This window comes from Colias eurytheme, chromosome 6, assembly GCF_061535395.1.
Source record: "Colias eurytheme isolate Ceu_HAF_F1 chromosome 6, ilColEury1 Martin Lab GWU primary, whole genome shotgun sequence".
NCBI classification, from domain to species: Eukaryota; Metazoa; Arthropoda; class Insecta; order Lepidoptera; family Pieridae; genus Colias; species Colias eurytheme.
Genome location: NC_142985.1, coordinates 7,504,813 through 7,520,048, shown reverse-complemented (window position 1 = coordinate 7,520,048; position 15,236 = coordinate 7,504,813). Strand labels below are relative to the sequence as shown.

The 15,236-nt window shown below is 35.6% G+C and overlaps 1 protein-coding gene across 1 annotated transcript; it reads right to left on the bottom strand.

The window, feature by feature from the left end:
- Nucleotides 1-74: 74 nt before the first annotated feature.
- Nucleotides 75-14,844, bottom strand: Patj (patj crumbs cell polarity complex component). Its single transcript, XM_090102898.1, has 18 exons — nucleotides 14,768-14,844; nucleotides 14,590-14,726; nucleotides 14,401-14,491; nucleotides 12,298-12,454; nucleotides 11,913-12,085; nucleotides 11,377-11,506; nucleotides 10,569-10,681; nucleotides 9,941-10,077; nucleotides 9,476-9,624; nucleotides 9,318-9,395; nucleotides 8,901-9,102; nucleotides 8,306-8,467; nucleotides 7,956-8,095; nucleotides 6,165-6,350; nucleotides 5,768-5,916; nucleotides 4,678-4,822; nucleotides 3,884-4,050; nucleotides 75-758 (listed from the first exon to the last, which is right to left on the bottom strand). Exons 2-18 carry the CDS (start codon nucleotides 14,607-14,609, stop codon nucleotides 615-617), a joined length of 2,343 nt encoding a protein of 780 aa, XP_089959024.1. The 5' UTR covers nucleotides 14,610-14,726; nucleotides 14,768-14,844; the 3' UTR covers nucleotides 75-614.
- Nucleotides 14,845-15,236: the final 392 nt, after the last annotated feature.

The following is a 15,236-nucleotide window of genomic DNA, read 5'->3' as shown; positions in this document are numbered from 1 at the left end:
TATAAGGAAGACCTTAATTTATGAAAGGAATATTGGCTGAAGGAGTTGGAAAGGAGCTTAAATAAAACACCAGGTAAATTTAAACATTTATTCCAAATAACTTAAATATATTTTGGAATGATAACATTCAATAAAGTCTAGTGATTAAAATTAATACATTTATATTCATTTATCAAACGTAAATTCCTACATTGGCACTGATCCGAGCTTAGGGGGTTATTTAGATAAATGACGATAAAATGATGTTTGTAAATATTATTTTATAATGTGCCATAAATAATTTGCATGATATAAAATTAATTATGTAAATTAAGTACAGAACCAAGACAAAAATACTGATAAGGAATGTGTAATACAATGGAAAATACCCACAAAAACTTAAGAACTAAGTTGCTCTTATTAACAATCAAAATACTTATTTGAACTATTTCTCTCGCCAGATTAAACACAAATATGAAATAACATAAGTGAATACCCAATTTAAAGTGCATATATACAAGAATTATTCTATAGTCAAGTCAAATTAAAAACGTAAAATAGAGTCAATTGGCCTACACTTCTTCAATAGCATAACCCAATATGGTCAATAAAGTCATGTATTGAACTAAAATTGTTTACGAAGTGGGAGGGGGTGTGGTTGGCGGTGGTGGGGGGTGGTCAGCTAGGGGGAGGGGTTTAGCCACGCCGATACGAACTATACCTCGAGGAGCTCCCTTCAATGCTGCTACCGCTTGCTCTAGACTTGCGTTTTCTAAATTCTGTGGACAATAGATACATTATTTTATGATTTAACATTGAATTATACGAGTAGTAAACGAATATATTTCCCTAGCTTCTTCTATATAACTTTATTATTTAAGGGCCGATTTTTCAATCCCGAGATAAACAGTCGAATAACTACCCCTCGAATAGATTTATTCAATTATTTATCTAACTCATAACGGCTCGCCTATTTTTCAATCGTGATTTATTTGATGAATAACTATCTGACCAATTATTTCCATATTGGCAGCTCTGCTCTCGGAGTGGCGAAACAAACATATTATGTGATTAAATTAGTCAGGTTAGAGCGGGATAGAGTCAACTCTTGCAATTTGTCAACAACCGTCATTATGACTCACGTCAGGAGTGCATTTTAAGTTTGTCTTGTATTGCTCTTGTCTTCTATGATTGTTGATTGTTGTTTTGATTCGAGTAAATAGTTTGGTTAAATTTGTGTTTCAATTTATATATTTTACGATGGAAACGACATACTTAAAGGCAGCATTCGGCAAATTTTGAATGGCATGGTCATCAGTACTATCAAAAACATCAATTTCAATATGATTTTAATTGATAATAATTATATAGAAAGAGGTTTAATTGTTAATAATTCTACGCTCTATGTTATGATTTACGAAAATATCCCAAATTTGACGCGTCAGTTGTCAACTCAAACGCCTAACCTTCGAATAGCGCGCTATCTGGCCGTTGGAGCGGCAAATAGATTTATTCCTCAAATAACGTAGTTATTCGATAGATAAGTCCTATTCGTCTATTGAAAAATGGAATATTTTGTTAACTGAAGAATAAAGTCTATTTAGCTGTTTATCTGGGCATTGAAAAATCGGCCCTAAAAAGAACAATAAAATTTTACAAGAAAAACTTTACTGACATAACAAAAAAAAAACGGTAAATCCACGTTAAGAATCCATAAATCTTTTGCATGAATACTACGAAATGTAAGAAATTGTTTGTCCTTACAATTTCTTACAATTTATCAGATAATTTTTACATTTTGCCATGTTTATTCCGTTGCGGAAAAAATATTTAAAAAGTTTAATACAATATAATTTTAACTAATTTGTCACACCTGTCACAAAATTTCCGTAATGCTGTTGCAAAATTTTATCTAAAGTTATTATTTCCTGTTCGATAATATATTTTAAAGTCTAAATTTATTAAGATATATGAAATAGAAATATCACAGTATAAAAATTATACGCTATTTCCGTTAGATCGTTTGATTAAATTAATTATTTATCGTGTTTATCGTATTTTAATCGAGTGACTTTATAAAATCTATATTTAGAACAAGATAATTACTTTTTAAATATTTTATTTTTAATTATGCAAGATATATTTTTTTAAGCCAAAATTCTTTAGGCGCGTTGAGAGTAAAATTTCAAGGTCGCGTCATGGCAATACCGTCACGTTATGGAGTAAGGTGACTATTTTGGTATCTTTGAATTTTGCCTAAGAAGTTTCACTTCTGACACGTGTGCTCGGCACACACGCTCTTTTTTTATTAAGGGAGTAGCCATCAAAAACCAGAACACGGTGTTCAACTAGAAGGTAGTCAGCGACGTTTTATTTGATTGTATAATTTTGATGTGAATGAACATATTAGTTAAATTTTATTTCATGTTGCGTGACATCGTTATAATAAAAAATCTGCCATTTTTGTATCTCTGACTCGAAATTAATCGAGGATAAATGACTTTCATATTTCTGAGAACTTGATGCTTTATTTAATAATTATTAATTACTAATAGCTATTTTTGTTTTGATGTATGGAAAAAATTGGTCGTTTCAGTTAATAAATAAACAGGTTCATTTGAACAATTGATAACTTTTCATTTTGAGGAAATGCATTTTGAGAATTTTCAAACATTTATTGATAAGTGGGATTTGTAAACAAATTGTTTTTGTATTTTCTACTAGTGCTTAATTTTACGCGAGTATTTATACATTAAAAAAAAATTGGTTGCCTGCAAAGTCTGTATACGGGCGAAAGTTTTACGTGACAACGACTTTTTATGTCTGTCACTCTGTCTCTCTCGCTCTTAGGCGGGCTAACCATGCCCGCGTGCCTCTCACTCGCTCTCATTGTGAGCGCATAACGTGAGCGGAGCGTAACGCAGTTTCTTGAAGTGTCACCCGGCAAACCAATTTATAAGACGTTGTCACGTCTAAATTAAAGATTTTAACAGATTTTAAAGTCTGTCAGTGTCCTCGTTACCACGCTCGCTGCAAAGTGTGCGAAACGTCGGGAAAATAATATTATGAATAACTCGCGTTTAAAATCTTTAACTTCAAACAAATTGTTTTTATGTCGCTTATTGGATCATTTAACATGCACATTGTCCTAAAGTGAAATAGATGTCATTACAAATTTTTGAAATCTCATCGCTCGTTAGCGATCTGTTGCTATTAAATATAACACTTTATAGAAACATCCCAATAGACGCACGTACGTTTATGCGGGGTTATTTATTTGGCAGGAGCAGGGGATTGCTCTTCGCTAATTCTTTCTTAACTTAACTAATATAATATTATAAATGCCAAAGTGTGTTTGCTGGTCTATTATTCACGTCACTACGGAGCAATTTTATGATATGATTTTTTTGTGTCTGGTCTAAGGCTAGAGTATGCTATTCCGTCAGCTATCTAACTTTATTTTACCACCGCGGGTCAAAGGAAAATAGCATGCATAGAAGCTTGTTATATATTTATTGTCGTGGCAAAATTGCGTAACAAGAAGTATTAATTTTTTTCTAGTCACCTTTTTTTGTGAATAGAAAAGCGCCTGACTATAATCTCGCCTGATGTTAAGCTGAGATGCGGTCGAAGATGGGACGCGCTTCCCTAGAAGGTACCTTTGTTTTTAAGTGGGGTAATCTTGCATAAGATGCCCACGGCCCTGGGGAAAGGAGCCGTGGGTTATGTCGGATTCTTACTGACTAAAACCCCACTGTGTTCCGTCGAGCCGCATTAACCCATTGAGCTCCAAGTGGCCCGATCGGTCTACGACACAATAGATTTTCTATTGTGTCTGTGGTTCCGGGGCCTGAGTTATTACGGAACGATGGGGCCGCGGGTATTGTGTTCAGTGGGCGCTGACCTGTTCGTTAACAAAGAGCAGTCGGTCGCCGGGTATGAGCCGGCCGTCCTGCTGCGCGACGCCGCCGGGCACGAGCGAGCGGATCACCACCAGCGTGTGCGCCGGCCGCAGCGGGTCCTGGTAGTCCAGGATCGAGAACCCCAGCCCGCGCTCGCCCTTCACTAGCTCTGTAATGTTATGGTTTATGATATAAGGCAAACGAGCATACGCCTCGCCACCATTACCACCAGAGTAAGCAAAGTACGCCGCTCATAAACTATCGCAACTGAGGTTATGGTAGTCTTTGAACGATTTAGGGCTACCGCACACGGGCCACCGGCCACCGGCCACAAAACGCCGCCACCGGCATATTTCCTGCACTTTTCATACATTTTATATGGACTCGCCGCACACGGTTGACGCCTGTGGCGGCCACACGCTACACGCTTCTAGCTTCTCGTGGCGGCGTTTGTGGCTGTGGCTCGTGGCTCGTGTACGGCGACGGTTTCAGGTGTTGCCTACTAGAAAAGGAAATGCCATCGATGGATATGGGAATCGCGAGATTTATTGACCTTTCAGGTAGTTGTAAGCTCTCTTCTTTAAAGCCTTCATATTGAATAGCTTGTTCCAGAGTACAGCAGCACGCGGAAGAAAATTGCGCATAAAGCGCACAATTATATGATATTTTGTTAAAATGTTTCCTCTCCATTTAAATTACTCCCCAAAAAAATAACTTCTACAAAAAACATTCTGTTGTGAAATGCGACTAAATAATAAAAAAATATACTATAAATCAGTGGTTATTATAGTGTTACCAATGATCTGCGGCTCGGAGGCCCACATGGCGAGGCCGGTGAGCGGCTCGAGACTGCGGGAACGCACTTTTCCAGCAGCGCCCAGCGCTCCGCCCTCCTCACCACCACCCGCACCCGCACCGGCCAGACTTCCATCCGATTTCGCCTTTAATAAGCAAATAGATACAAATAATTTATCATCATAGATTGGCAATAAATACAATGTATAGTGAAATAGATTACGAAATAAAATCATAACCTTACATCAAATTTGTTACTTTCTCCTTTTACTTAAAACAATCTTCTAGTAGTGAAGATTGAAATCATTCTTCTTGAGAGCAATACTTTTGGCAAATGCTTTTATTAAACAGTTTTAGGAACAAATGTCAGGCTAAACCGACGTCTAAAATAAAAATAGACGTATTCATTGCTCAAAAATAGGGAGAAATCATGTCCAAGAACCAAAAGTCACTATAAACCTGTGCTTACTACAGGAATTTAAAATAGTTATAACTAGCAAACCGGGCGAACTCCGTTTCGCCACCAGAGACACCTTTTCTTTGCTATAAACCTCACGGAGCCCGAGACCTTTCCAACGAATGCAAAACCGTGGAAATCGGTTCGTAAGTTCTGGAGTTATAGCGTCAGGAAGGAAAACCCGACTTATTTTTATATACATAGTAGACTAGATTTCCGCCCGCGGCTTCGCCCGCGTTTTCAAAGGAAAACCCGCATAGTTCCCGTTCCCGTGGGATTTCCGGGATAAAACCTATCCTATGTGTTAATCCAAGTTACCCTCTATATGTGTGGTAAATTTCATTGTAATCGGTTCAGTAGTTTTTACGTGAAAGAGTAACAAACATCCATACATCCATACTTACAAACTTTCGCCTTTATAATATACTAGCTGCTCCGCGCGGTTTCACCCCCGTGGCTCCACCCCTGTTGGTCGTAGCGCGATGATATATAGCATATAACCTTCCTCGAAAAATGGGCTATCTAACACCGAAAGAATTTTTCAAATCGGACCAGTAGTTCCCGAGATTAGCGCGTTCAAACAAACAAAAACGCTTCAGCTTTATAATATTAGTATGTAGATAATAATATTCACCTTGACAAGTGTATGCGCAGGCGGTGCGAGGTCCAGCTGCGGCGCGGGGCGGGGCCGCGCGCACACCATGCACACCTCGCTCGACAGCTCCTTGAGGATCGACACCACTTCCAGGTGGTTCATGCCGAGTAAGCGGTGCCCATTCACCTCTGTCATATATAGTTTGTTGTATTTATCGGGAAGTAACCACTCGTAGTTAAATAGCACAGAAAAATCATAATATTTCACTATAAGAAAAAAATGTATACGGTTATACAAACCTATAAAAATGACAAACATTGTTACTTGAAAAAATATGATATGTATTTGAAATTTATAATAATATTATAAAGAGGAAAGGTTTGTATGTATGTATGTATGTGCGTTTGTATGTCTGTATGTCTGTATGTGCGGGTACCGAGCAGCTCGTCGCCGGGGCGGTGCACGTTGGCGCGGCCGACGGGCCCCTCGGGCAGCACGGAGCGCACGTAGTGGTGGGGCCGCACCTCCCGCCCCCCCTCCACGTCCACGGTGCCCTCCAGCGAGATGCCCAGCCCGCCGCCGCCGCGGACCACCACGCCCACCACTATCTCCACGTCCTCGCCTGCGAAACAGACACGTTAGTTTACGGTTTTTTAAGAAACGTGTTTGAGTCTTTATCGGAACTATTACAGATCAAGGGAGGTTTCTCATACTTCATATCCAGAGGAAAACACATAGAATATAATAAAAATTAATTATCAGCTAAAAATTAAGTCAATTATCGCATCAATATTTAACCATAATTAACACAATAAAGATCATATTTTTTAAGTACCGTGAAACCTGCTTACTTTGCCACTTTTTCATGTGTCAAAAAGTTTGATTCGCTTTAAAAAAATATAATTGTATGAAAACGTAATGAGTAACCTGCAGCTAGACGTAGTAAATTTCATGAAAATTTACATTATTACTAAATATCTATTTCATTTTTGTAAATTATAATATTTTAAGCATAAAAACAATTATGGCAAAGTTAGCTGTCACTTCTGGTAAATTTGCCATATGAAAGAAAAAATGAAATTTTTGGAGTTTATGAGGTTAAAAAGTAATATATTTGCACTCTTCCTATATCCCGTAAAATAAAGTAAAAACTTTATATTATTTAGCACTGGTAATTTAACTCTCTAAGAAGGTGGCAAATTCACCAACCTTTCCAAAATATTTCCTATATAAGAAGAAGTTAGGGTTAGGGTTGTCAAATAAAAATGTTTTCGTAGTAGGAACAATTTAGTAAAAGTAAAAAAAAAACATTATCAATTACTTCTAGTTAGTTTACTTTGAATTGTTTTACATAATAAAACAAAAAAAAATAGTATTCATTAAACTAACCAACTTTTTTTTTAATATCACACATTACACGACATTCCTAAAAGATTTAAACAATGACAAATTCTTATTTATAATTATGATCTTTGCCATCAAAAATTGTTGTTATTTTAAACTTGATAGGAACCAATCCAATCAAGTTTTAAAATCTGTTTGTACACATTATTTCCTATTAGCTGTACTTTATGTGTCTCTATTTCTTTTGTGTGTGCAATAAATAATTAAAAAACCTTTTGTAAAACAATCTTGGCTACCTAACTATTTATATTTTTTTTTTTTTCACCAGTTAGTAGGTACTTACAATGACAATTTGATTAAAATATTCATCAGAAATTTTGTGGCAGCCCTAACCTCCAACAAAACATGGCAAAGTCACCATCACAGACGTTGTGATTGGGGTTGTTGAATTTACCAATACCAATTGCGAAGTAAAGGTAGCTTGTAGCACAGTAAATCAGCTTTTATTTAGCTAAAGAACATTATGGTAACATAATATCAAAAAAATACTTACGTAGGCAATGCTTTTCCCGTTTGTTTTTGTAAAAGTTCCGGAGCACTAAGTTTCATACCGCCAACATTCGAAAAAAGTAACCGCCGAAAATGACATCTCAAAAACAAGCTGGGTTGCCACATCTCATTCGGTGTTGCCATTTAACTCATAAATTTTACTATACAGGCATGCATACATGACAAAAAACTGATATTAAGATGTGACTACACTTTTTCCCTCAGAAGTTGGCTATGGCAAAGTCTGCAACCGTTGGCAAAGCTAGCAGGTTTTACCGGTATACTTACTTTTTCTTTTATTAAATAAAAAAAATTATTATATCAATATTTTTACCTAAAATAGCTTGCCATTTTCTTTTAATAGCATCCTTCTGCTCTTGTGTACGAGGCATCTCAAAAGCTGGTTGTGGACGATGAATTGTAGATGCAGAACTGCGTCCACTTTCACTCAAATCATCCACATTATTTTCAACCCTGGAAAAAAATTAGTATTTTTTTTAATTTCCTTAAAAAAGTATCTTTTTTGAGAGCCTTCTAAAGAGAAACGTTTTCACCTTTGGTGTAAGACACATGCAATACGATGACAATTCAAATGATTTTAACTGAAGACAGTCTTTAAATACTTAAATTACAGGTAGTTTCATCCATCACTACAACTCATATCATAAAGAACACAAAACTCACGTGTTCAAATGCGTCATCTGTATATGATGGTCGCTGGAGTCGGAATTGTCAGCTCTATGCATATGCAGGAAGGGGTTGTTCTGTGCGACCGGCGCGCTGGCCGCACTCTCACCCGCAGCGATCGCCTGCTGCAGCTGCTCAAACTTAGGCCCGCGCAGGTATCTGCAATGACGGAATGTTCTAGAACTTTTGTATGTTGTGAGTGGTGTTCTTTTTTAAGTGTATTAATTAAACATAGGGGCTATTGCGGGTACAACAGTCACTATGTTTAAGTTATACAGTGCATGTGAAAGGAGGTTGAATAATAAGTCATGTTATTAAATAGCCTTCATTTATAAGTAAGAATGGGAGAGAGCTATTTACTATAGTTTTTCATATATCGGAGAAAATGTTTGCGCACAAACTACATAAATCAGCAGCAATATACAATCTTACATCTAGATAGATATCCCATCTTGAATCATTCGATCCAGCTGCAAATATTACTGTTTTATATTTTAACCATTCTAAAGACCACTTGTTACTCTCAATGTGCTCGTATCTGCGCACTACGCCATAAGTAATCTACAATACATCAAAACAATCCAAAACAAACCTCTCCAGCTCTAATGTAACAATATTCCCGCTCTGTTTCAACGCATCAACCGCTCGTTGGTTGGACTTGCCCGCGAGGGACACTCCGTCCACAGCCACGATGCGGTCGTTGACCCGCACCTTGCCGCTGAGAGCCGCCGCACTGCCTGGAGTCACCGACTTCACGAATATTCCAGAAAGTTCTTCCTTCTCGCACACGTAGCCTGCAAGATTAAAATACAAAAAAATAATCTTTCAAATAATTGGTAATAACTAATAACGAAAAAAGTGTATGATAAAATTTATGTGACGCACTCAATCCAAAAATATAATACATTATATCAGTATAGTAGTTTCATTTGCATTACATTTTTATCAATTTTATGAACAATGTAAAATACGATTGAGAACAAATTACAATTGCAGCAGATTATTTTACCTGCAATAGTGATGCCCAAGCCATTTTCATCTTTCTTCAATTGTACCGTAAATCTGTCAGCTTCAGGTGATTCAGCATCTAGATAGAAATTACAAATCAAATACTAAAAAATGTCGCAAATTATAATGACATGATATATAATTAAAAACTTTACATACCACTTTCTAGTGGTGGTGTGATAGATTTATCAAAGACAAATCTAGAAGTGTTTGAGTTGGTGCTCAAAGGTGTTGGTTGCGTGTGGAATACTTGCTCAAAACCAGCCTCCATTAAATAACGATCTAGTGCTTCTGGACTCGAAAGAAGTCTGAAAAAAATATATATTTTGTTACTGACGATATAAAATATAAATTTAACTACATTCTTAACAATTTTAGTATAGGAAAAATTTATTAATTAAAATGAAGCCAGTCAATAATTCTCGTTACAGGTTTATTTATAATTGAATTAATAAAACTACAGAATTTATTTAAGTCTTTCAATTCGTCTACATCTGAATTCATTTCAATTTTCAATATTCTAAACGTAAAGAATATCACTTAAATAGTATTAAGTCACATCTATTCAATAGTTATACATATTTGAACAGCGAAAAAACTTCATCCAGCGGTATAAGTTCTTACCTAGCGGGTACAATAGGAGCGTTAGACGCGTGCACAGCGGTGGGGTCGACCGCGCGCGCTACCACGAGGCGCACGCGCGAACCGGACGCGCGGAGCACGCCCGCCACTTGCTCCGAACCCATCTCCATTAGACTCACCTATGTGTAATTTGTTTTATTATTGAACTTGATTAATGCTTTTGACGTGACAACGTCTTATAATTCGATAGAGCCGGTTGCACGCACGAAAAAACATGACTCATGCGGCGTTACCTCGCTCTGAGGCGTTCCATGTAAGGCTTGAAGTGCAAGCGAGAGCGCGGAAAGAGCGACAAAGAAGCACAATCGGACGTTGTCACGTTCAACTATCGTCAGTTAACCGACTTTACAGACAACCAATTTTTTGGCTTGAATATAAGTGTTACTATTTATTTACTACACTTGTTTGATAAAGTATTCCTATACTTATTTTTAAACTCAAATATGAATGTTACTTTCAACTAAACTTCTTATAGAAGCACTTCTCCATCCTCAAAATACATAACTACATATTTAACAGTCAGAAAGCAGTTCAATTCAAAACAGACCAATAATTAAGTTAAGTTTAAGTAATTGTATGTTTGTTGACATTTGCTTAAAAGGTTACTTACATCACCAATTTGTAGAATATGATCACCAGATTTGAGCCTACCATCGCGATCGGCGACGCCACCAGCAAGTATGGTCTTAACAATCACTCCACTTGTTCTGGCTCCAATTATTCCTGAACATAAAAAAAAAAAAAAAAATTATGATCAAATATATTTTCTTATCTTTATATAAATGTGTTTTGCGATGTATATTGTGATGTTCATAATAAAACTATTTTCGAAGAGCGACATCAATTAAATCTACGAGATTATAATAATATACAAATCACATAAGAATAGAAAGCTCTGTTGTTGGTTAAGTAAGATTTCAACAGTTATTGCACGCCTCATAAGCGAAGCGTTGAGGTGGGTACTACTGTCACTTCGCGCAAAACATCTGATTTTTCAAACTTAAAATGTCTTTATGTATCATACATTGCACTTGTAAGATAATACATACACACACATATTAAGAAAAAACACTATTTTTAACATTCATGATATTTTTGATGTCATTTTTGTTATTTAAACTAGTTAAAAAACAGTTTAAAAAAGTTCTGTCTTGGACGTCCGTGTGTCTGTATGTGCGGATCCTTTTTCTTGTTAACACGATAGCGACCGAAATACTTTACTAATCGAGTCTTTTTTTTCTCTTAAGCTTGAGTATGCTCAGGAATAGAACCCTTTCATTTTTCAGGGTCTGATTCGATGTGGTTTAATTGTTATTAAATAAACAAAAATAATAATTAATAAATATTTATTAAAAAAAAATTATGAGGCGTGCACTTTTGGATTTTCCAATTATTTTTAAAAATTATTTTATACTTACCAAATCCCAGACCAGTGCCATCATTAACCAAGTTAATAATTTCCACCTGAGCCCAGTCACCAGCCACGATATTGTTTGATGTTGATGCTATTGAGTCATCATTTCTACCCATCTCTAATAGTCCTCTAGTCTGAAAAATTATTTATTAGATTACTGACCCACTCAAATTTTGCATTCACTATGAAAAAGATCTACATTACTTATAGGTATTACAATTTTTAACAAAAGCACAACATTAAATGATCATAATATCAAAAATCTTAATTGAAAATGTTACAATATGCATTCTATGTACATTTGAGTTTATAAATAATGAATAATGAACTTTGAATTTTTTAATTATGGTCCTAGTCAACTGAAAAATTCTGGCCTTGTGCTGTCTTTAGATTTGAATAGTAACAGAAAGTAAACATGATGTTTGTGTTTGTGTGTTGTTCAAAACATAAGGATTTTTATTGGTTCAGATATGCAATGATGTGCTATCAATTGAATCAAATAATAAATCATTTTTGGCATTCATTAGTATATACATTTACCTGCTTTGGAGACATATTGGAATCAACAGATGCTGAATCAAGACCTAGTATTCTTTCATTATCTGAATTAGATCCAAACTCTAAACTTTGTGGTGGTGAAACTTGGGGTACCCTTTGTTCTTCCTCCCCTTCATGTGAACCATATAAATTTCTGCTTTGAATTGCCAGTTCACCTGAACATAAAAATATAAGATAACATGTTTTATTACTAAATAATGTAATGGTATATCAGAGATTAAATCAAGTAATTTTCTCCCATGAGATGTGGACACAGATTTTTAGTCATAAAGGATTCTATAATTATACATATTATCAAAAGCAAAATAGAATGGTAATCATAAAATAAAATATTATTTTGTCATGTGACGTTATAAGGAATTCATACCTGCAGGAGTTATATCAAAATCTGCTGGAATTATAGAAGGATGGTGTGCCACCTGTGTAGCCAACATGCTAACAGAATCATGTAGTGTGACAATGCTCCGTAATATTGGACTTTCCAATAAATTTATAAGCATATTTAAATCATCATTAGTTGCAGCCTGCAAAGCATTAAATATAGATATTCATAAAATAGTGATTCAAAGTGAATAATGAATAATATCTCAGAAACTGAGATATTAATGTTAAATGTTTTAATTTATTCATTTATACGTTAAACAATGGGGATACAAATGAACACAATGCAATGTTTAACATCTGCATAAAATAATATACATTTTTTTTTTATATTTATGGAGATAATAATTGACCACATTGTTAAAAGATAATAGAAAGTTTAAATACTAAAAGAATAAGAACTTAGATTACAAAATAAAAGACAGATGGAGCGTTGCCGAACTAAACCGAATAATATATCGTCATTTCCATAAAGCTATGTGTGCTGTCATTTCGCCGCTGCACTGTACGTACACGGTGCTTCTGTGTGGGTGTTATGTTACCAGATATTGAAAACTTTCCCCGACTATGGAAGAAAGAGGGTTATGTTTTTCGAGTGTATCTATGTATAATATTTCTTTGGCACGCCCTGCAGTATAAACCGCTGAACAGATTTTGATTTATGAGGTGACATTGCAATCATCTGAATTATTATGGTAGTTGGCTACATAAATTAGCTGTCAGGTTTTAATTTTAATTTAAATTCTTGTTTATGATAATTTTTTATAATATTGTAAAAATTCATTTGTTACATAAATGATAAATTTTTAATTAAATAAATTACATAAAAAAAATGTTTCAAAATTACAATGATTACTTACCTATATTATTTTTTATTTTCAAAATATATGAATGCAGATAGCGGTAGTTTTTAGTTGAGAACACGGGACATTTTAGGAAGAAAGAAGGAAGAAACCATTTATTCCAATACACACAAACACACAACAATAGCATTGTAAATTATGAATAATGGGTAATGGAAAACATAAATTTATGTATGGTTGCTTGCACTAAAAAAAGAAGCCACTCAGGATACCTGAGGCATAATACCTTAACACTGATTTTCAGTAACACCTTACAACATCCACATTGTCAGCTGCTTTACTGGATAATAAATAAATATAATTCCTGAACAATAATAATTTTGTCATATCCATCACGGAGTTCAAATGAATTAAATCGCGGGCGAAAACAACTGACGTTTTTAAGCTATATAAAAGTAACAAAAAAGAAGTATTAAGCTTATTAAAATTATCTAATAATGATCATGAACCTTTATTGCACTATACAAATACTTAATCACATTCAAGATCGAAAAGCACTACCCCGAAGATCTTTTAACCATTTTACCGTTTTACCCATAAAAATGGCAAATTCATTTTCATAATACTGGCAGCATACGTTGAAGTTTTGTATTCCTTCGTATATGCAAAATTATTATTTGTATACAAAATTATATATGCAAGCCAAATACAGTTTTCGGGAACAAATTTTACAGCGTTTTAATATCACAAGACAGCATTTTTTTACTAAAATAGCAAACGACTTTTGACGTATTGCATGACACTAGAATCGCTATAGCACTGGCGGAGGTTCTTTTCGTTTTTGATTTCGTATTTTCTTTGACAAGGGCGATGGATGATTGTCATGCTCCATCTGCCTTTTATTTTGTAATCTAAGAATAAGGGCGGAGGCACACGATGCGTTGCGGCGGCGGTGCGGCGCCGGAGCGGTGTCGCTGCGTCGTCTTACATAGAAATATCTGTGGCATGTCACACGATGCGCTCCGGCGCCGCACCGGACTTGTAACCACCAAGACGAGGCGGGGAGGGGTGAATGCGGTGCGACGTCGGAGCGGCACCGCTCAGTTGTTTTGCATCACAAGGAAGGACACGCTGTGCAACGCTGCTACGACGCCGCTGCGACATAAAAACGTTACGGCGCCGCACTGCTCGTGTGCCCACTGACACGGTGAAATCTTTGCGGTGCGGCGCCGCAACGCATCGTGTGCCCCCGCTCTAAGAAATACATTATTTTTACAATAACACACCTTTAATTTAGCATCATCGCTTTGATCGACAGCTGTTTTTACGCTTTCTAATTGCTGTAAAGCATTTGATATATTCACACTGAAATGCATGCTGAAATAAGAAATAATTATTAAGTATTTGTTACATTGTTATTTAGTTTAATTTATGTGACATTGTTTTTTTTCACGTATTCATTGGTATTCACTTACTTTTCATGAGACTTAAACATAGATTAAATAACACTTAAAACTAGCTAACTCTATGAGCAGCTTCAACGTTTCTTCTTCAAGTGAAAAATGAAAATGTATACACTGTTTTGAATACGAAACATGCACAGTATATTTTCCAAAGAGGATATAATCACTACGTTTTATGTATGATATTTTCTTCCAAAAACAACGAAAAAAAATTTTCGATTAAAAATTTAATCACAATATTGTCAATGTCACACGTAGATGTCACACTCACACCACAGTCACACCACTGCGCACTGATGAGTACCTAGCTGCTAGCACAGGTAAATTATAAACAGACGTTCGAACTGGTGCGACCGGACCACCGTACTCGTGCGGTGCGATCGACTCGCCACGACCGCACCGCACCTAGGGTTGCCAGTATTTGATTTAAGGGTTAACAGCATCAAAAATACGAGTTTTAGTTATTTTTTAAGGGAGATAATTAAAACAGCAATGTTAAATAGAGAAAATTTATTTTTGGCATTTATATTTGCTGGTGGAAGAAACAGCTTTTAATAGCTCTTCATTTTCTAAAGCGAATGTATAAAAATCTTTGCACGATAATTTAAAATTACATTTAATTAATTTGCAGCTTCGCCTTTACAGTTTCAATATTCAAT

Bases quoted from the DNA above. Each gene is read 5' to 3' on its own strand.
- Patj (XM_090102898.1), bottom strand. From the start codon at position 14,609: ATGTTTAAGTCTCATGAAAA. The intron at 4,051-4,677 runs GTAACACTATAA...ATAACATTACAG, and splicing joins CTCCGAGCCGCAGATCATTG to AGCTAGTGAAGGGCGAGCGC. The intron at 759-3,883 runs GTCAGCGCCCAC...TATTGTCCACAG, and splicing joins TGCTCTTTGTTAACGAACAG to AATTTAGAAAACGCAAGTCT.